The sequence below is a fragment of the Lycium ferocissimum genome, chromosome 2 (assembly GCF_029784015.1).
Source record: "Lycium ferocissimum isolate CSIRO_LF1 chromosome 2, AGI_CSIRO_Lferr_CH_V1, whole genome shotgun sequence".
Lineage (NCBI taxonomy): Eukaryota > Viridiplantae > Streptophyta > Magnoliopsida > Solanales > Solanaceae > Lycium > Lycium ferocissimum.
The window spans coordinates 70,110,005-70,116,055 of record NC_081343.1 but is presented as its reverse complement, the minus strand read 5'-3'; the positions used below and the strand labels follow the sequence as shown (position 1 = coordinate 70,116,055).

Below are 6,051 nucleotides of genomic sequence, written 5' to 3'. Positions count from 1 at the left end.
AAAAGTCTATGTTGACTTTAAAATAAAGACATCACTAAGGAAACTTAATTATGTTGGAACTTGGAAGCAAACTAGGTCAAATCATAATCCAAAAAGAATTATTTACATTATTAGCGTACTTCATAATATTAGTGTAATAGATGACTTGTCATAATTTTTTGAGTACTTTTCTTCTGTTATAAAAAAATAAAAATGATTATTTAGTAACTCTGTCATTCCAACATTTACATGATATGTTTAAGACCACATGATTTAAAGAACATTGTGATACGTACATTACACATATTTTTAATTTTAAATCACAAGATTTAAAATTCTCTATTATTTTCTTAAACTCCGCGGCTATTTAAACGTTCAATTGAAACAGAATTATCAATATCATTTATTATGATTTACGAATTATAAATACGTTTTAAGTGTTAATTGACTATAAAAATTATTTGATTAATTCATGAGGAATTTGTTTGTCAAGGATTACCATATATAGGCTTTGATAGAAACTAATAAACGTAAATTAGCTAGTCATGGAGTTCAATATAATGGCATCATTGAAAAATCCAGTCATCACAAATCATTAGGAGATTATCTTTTTCTAGGATGCACTATGCGTGTCTGTACATTGAATTGGGAAGACTATGAATGTTCAAACAAATTAATTAAAGGGAATCACATGTAAGTAACATGCACCTTTTGCCTAACTTTTCTGTTTAATTTATGCAAGTTTTTTTTTTCTTTCTTGTAATTTCCTCCCCGATGAAGCAATGGAATTGTAGAATTTGTGCTTATATGGTCAAGGAGTAACCTTACTCGTTTCCCTTATCAGTAAGCCTTTGTTCGTAGGATTGCTCTCTACCAAATGTCTAACACTGGCCATTGTGAGCTTCTTTTTCTAAAAAAAAAAATAATAATAATAATTAAAGAGTACTCTATAGTGTAATGAGAATAAATACTTGAAAAGGTGAAATAGGCTTCACAAACACGTAGAAAAACCAGCCCGTGAAAATATGATATGATCAATCCGTTCAAGTTTGGACGGGTTATCCATTCATTTATTAACATTCAACGCAATTCATTTTGATCCACCAATTCAAAGATATTCAAAAGTTGAGTTGATTTGAGTTAAATATGTAGTCGAGATTGACCAACTTATAAAGATTGATCAAATTATAGAGTTTGTCAAAATATTTTTAATTTAAATTTGTTTTATTTAATACGTTATAGGTAATTATGAAATAAATAAATTAAAACTTGGTAAGAGGGTGGTGGGTAGGGCTATGACTCGTTATTTAGCTCATTTTGAACCAATCCATATCTTAGCCAAGTAATCTTTGGACGGGTTAATTGGTTAATGATCCAAATACATATCAACTCAGCTTATTTTAATCCACACAAATTCAGTCCAATTTGCCAGACATCCCTAATTTGGGATATAATTGCTACGAGCTGTTAGTGAACCAAGTTGACTCTATATTAATACGTGAGTTATTCTTTGGGGGAAAAGATCGATATTGTACTTATTTTGTTCACTTGTTTTTTCCCAGTCGTTTAGAACTCCTTTAAACCACGACCGCGATTACGCAAGTAATGCGAAAATCACCAAGTAAATAGCCATAACAAATATTAATTGGTAACATACATATAGTGGAAGAGTTAAAATTGTTTTCTAAATTTACAATCAAATGATTAATTAGGATAATTATAGGTAAATTTCTTGAAAAATATTAATTAATAATTTGGTTAAAATTTTAACTAACCTACTATAACATGATAGAATCAATTGATAATTAAGAAATAATTGTACAGTCAGTGTACATATAGTTAAAGAGTTGAACTTCTATGCATTAACGGTGTGAAAAATATTTACATAATTAGATGACTTATATAATAGGTAATTATGGGTAATTTCTTGACAATAGGAATTGTCAACTTGGTAAAAATGGTAACTAACCCACTATAATAGGCTACCAGGCTACCATTCATTGATAATGAATCAATGTAAAAAGATGTGCAATATCAAGTGTGCATAACTAACTTAAATCCGCTGCGACAGAGTTGAAGTCCTATGCAATAACGAGGTAAAAAATATTCATACGATCATATGATTTAGCATGCATGGTAACTGATATACTTATTACTTGCATGTTAAATTGCAGTGATATCATAATTCTCTTTTACACTATTTGTGTATACAACTCATCAAATCCAAATTAAGCTTGCTCCACATTTGTAAATTCAATGGCAGTATCGATTAAGTATAACTAAGCTAAGACCTTTATATATGAATTATAGTTTGAGCAAGTTAGGTTAAAAGTTATTTTATGCCTGGCTGATTAAAGACTGAATTACTAGTTTAAATCCTCATCTTAGTTGGCCCCTATAAATACCAGCCCCAACTAACATTAGTTCCTCGTCAAAATCCCACATCCAAAAAATACTCTTTCCTCACTTCCCATTCCTCTTCTCTTCTTTATTTCCCAACTGAAAAAAAAAAAAATGGATAAACGAACATGCAATTCTCAAGATGTTGAAGTTAGGAAAGGTCCTTGGACTATGGAAGAAGATTTAATTCTCATCAATTACATAGCTAATCATGGTGAAGGTGTTTGGAATTCCCTTGCTCGATCTGCTGGTATTATAAAACCCCAAATAACTTTTTCTTTTCTTTCTCTTTTTAGATATTATATATTTTGATGGTCAACGTAAATTAAAATGGTCAATTTATATAGCTGATACCAACTTGCTGGGATTGAGGCGCGTTGTAAATATAATTTAACTTTTATTGTGGCAGGTCTCAAGCGTACCGGAAAAAGTTGTAGGCTCCGGTGGCTAAATTATCTCCGGCCTGATGTGAGGAGGGGAAATATTACACCTGAAGAGCAGCTCTTGATTATGGAACTACATGCCAAGTGGGGAAACAGGTGAGTTGTTTTTAGTTTCTTCTAGGGTTTTGATGATTAATTAACCATAGAAAAGAAAATTGGAAAATTGTGGAATTTTCTCTTTCAAGTTTTTGATTCTCCCATGTGTAAGTGTTGGATGGATAAAGAGGAATTGTCCCAAAATGATTCTGAACTCGTGCACTAAAATTTCTTTAAAATAAATAACCTTTTCATAGTACTAGATTTGGTATCATGAGAGAGAGTGATGGAGAATTTGCAACGTGATCATATAAATGCACCACCTAAAGTTGAAATTTTTATTTATTAAGTATTTCTTATTGGCTGTCAAATATTCTTCTTCCTAGTTCCTTCAATTCCTTTTGATGATCCTTGAGCAAAATTTTGAGGATGTACACATTTCCCCCTTTTTTTTCTACTCAAAGTTATTGAAATCCCTTGTGTTTTTTCATACTAGAAATACGACCATAGTATGAAAGAACATACTCATATAATTTCTAATGATCAATGCGCTTAACTTTTACGATCTTCTACTATTTGCTATTTATGGGAAGATTGTCTCTTTCATCAATTACTTTTTCGAAACCATTTTTGGGTTTGCGGCTTGATTTGACAGTCTAAATCTTTTTTAGCATAATCACGTAAAGGGGTATTCCGTCCATGTCAATTTAATTAACATGCACAAAGTACAAAACCATGTCAGTTCTACAGTAATTACATTAATTTTATGCTCTACAATATAGGAAAAATTAATATGATTATAGATTCATTCGGTCACCATATTTAGTAAGCAAGGACAGTGGCTCGACAGGAATTCGGCATTCCATTATAGCACTGGATATGGCATATGGATCTAACTTCCTTATTTGTAAGAAAAAAATACACTTTGAATTTTTTAATACTATGTTATACTAGATCATAAGTTCCACTTATTATGCACATTTACGCATACGTAATAGTTATTTTCTAAGTACGTAACCTGATAGTTATATATCAGATTATATAAATTAAACTCATGACATATTGTGAACGAGAGACAAAAAACCTAAGGGCCTTCGTTCTATCAGATGAAATATCAGAAGCACCAGCTCTCCAACTTGCTTTGATTGAAGCAGACAGCTACCTTATTTTTTTGGCTCTTCATGAAGACAGCGGGACCCTCTTGTACCTTAGTTTTTTAGTGTATATTAAACATAATCCTAGAAAATGGAATGAAAATCCAAAGGAGTAAGCGCATGTTTGGTACGACGGAAGTTATTTTCTTCACTAGTGCTATTTTAACTTTTAATTTCGTAATACAAGTTTTTGTTGGGTGTGTGAGAACAAAGTCAGACATGAAAAGTAGAAAAGAGAAAGAAGTTAGTGTTAGATACTCTTAATTGATGATGTGAGATTTTTTACGGAAAACCGTGTGGGCTTAATTCAAAGTAGACAATATGACACCATGTTGAGAGTATCTTTGAGTTGTTTTAGCCCATCTAACTAATAATTAGACATTATTAATAATCCTTAGTACTAATTTTTTTTGCTAAACCCTCTCCGATTATGTTTGCTAATACTATTATTAATCTTCAAAATATTCTTTAACCAGAAACTAATTTTCAGGAATAGTATTTAGTATGAAATTTTACTTGAAATTGACCAGTCATACTAAACAAAGGGTGAAAAATGGTAGATCGATAGTCGTTAAATTGGAAACCGCCAGCTAGGATGTCAATCCTAAAAGCTGATCAGATTAGACCTCTTATATATCGTATGCTAATTGAAAGAGAAATAGAAATTTAGTAGAGAAAGAATACAAAGATTGTTAAGAGCTACCACACAGCAAAGACGTTAATAAGATATTCTCGTCAACATTTTATCATTCTGGATGCATTGGAGAATATAGGAAGCGAGTTTAAATTGGAAGTTGGGAGTTTTGGGTGGCCTTCTCTAGCTTCAACTTTCAACGTTTTGAAATTTGAGTTCCCTTTATATAAGAAGAGTTTTAGTTTTTGTGCACAGTCAGAATATAATTTTTTTTGCATTATTATGTTAAGTTTACTTATAATGATTGGTAAATCTTCATATTAAGCCTGATTTGGTGATCTGAAAAATAGAAGAATAACTTTTTACGACCAGTTAAATTGATTTGACAGTGTAAATATTACTGTCAGTATATATAACTAAATTCTGTATATAAGAAGTGGACTTTGAATTCAGCCACAGAACATGGACACACCCTTGATTTTAACCACAAATTAAACGTGACTGGAAATACTTGGAGTATTTCAATATGGAATATACTAGTATAATTTAACATATTGCATGCAGCTTGCTTTATTTTTCATGTTGCTAATTTTGCTTCTAATGAATAACTATTGTAATCATCTTTAAAGTGACCTCGCATTATAAATTCTTTTAAACTGTTAAAATATAGAAGTTAAACTCAAATAAAATTAATTATTGTAAACTCAAATAAAATTAATTATTGTGACATGCAGGTGGTCAAAAATTGCGAAGCATTTGCCGGGAAGAACAGATAATGAGATAAAGAACTATTGGAGGACAAGGATTCAGAAGCACATAAAGCAAGCAGAAAACGCGAACAGATTATCATCAAATATTTCTGAACACAATGATCAACAAGCAAGCACAAGCCAAGCATCTACTGGTCCTGCAGATACAATCGAAGCCTACTCTGGAAATAATAACAATAATAATATTATGGGCACTACTTTTCCAACTGAAACAAATGAACATATTTGGAGCATGGAGGACCTTTGGTCAATGCAATTGCTTAATGATGCAACCAACGTCTAATTAATAATCATCAATTAATTAAGCTGCGAGCTATAGCTAGTTACTATGTAAAGCATTAAAAATTCAAAATTATATTCCAATATTTATGCTGTTTGGGTGAGTCTCTGTGTAATACAAGGATAAACTTTTATAACTCTATTTATATACTAATGGGATGTACATATGTTTTCCTTCAGATATTCTAGAAGTGGGGAAATTATAATTATCTAGCCAAATACTAATTAAGGGAAATGATGGTGAGTTAATCCATCAAATCAACAGTACTTTGAAAAGTGTTTTTAGTTGTTTCTTTCTTTTTCTTTATGTTTTGGATAGTTTTCTTAAAACAAAACATAAATGATTATGTTTGTCT

The 6,051-nt window shown here is 30.9% G+C and overlaps 1 protein-coding gene across 1 annotated transcript; it reads left to right on the top strand.

The window, feature by feature from the left end:
• Positions 1-2,411: 2,411 nt before the first annotated feature.
• LOC132047212 (MYB-like transcription factor EOBI) lies at positions 2,412-5,799 on the top strand. Its single transcript, XM_059438172.1, has 3 exons — positions 2,412-2,629; positions 2,789-2,918; positions 5,381-5,799. Exons 1-3 carry the CDS (start codon positions 2,494-2,496, stop codon positions 5,697-5,699), a joined length of 585 nt encoding a protein of 194 aa, XP_059294155.1. The 5' UTR covers positions 2,412-2,493; the 3' UTR covers positions 5,700-5,799.
• Positions 5,800-6,051: the final 252 nt, after the last annotated feature.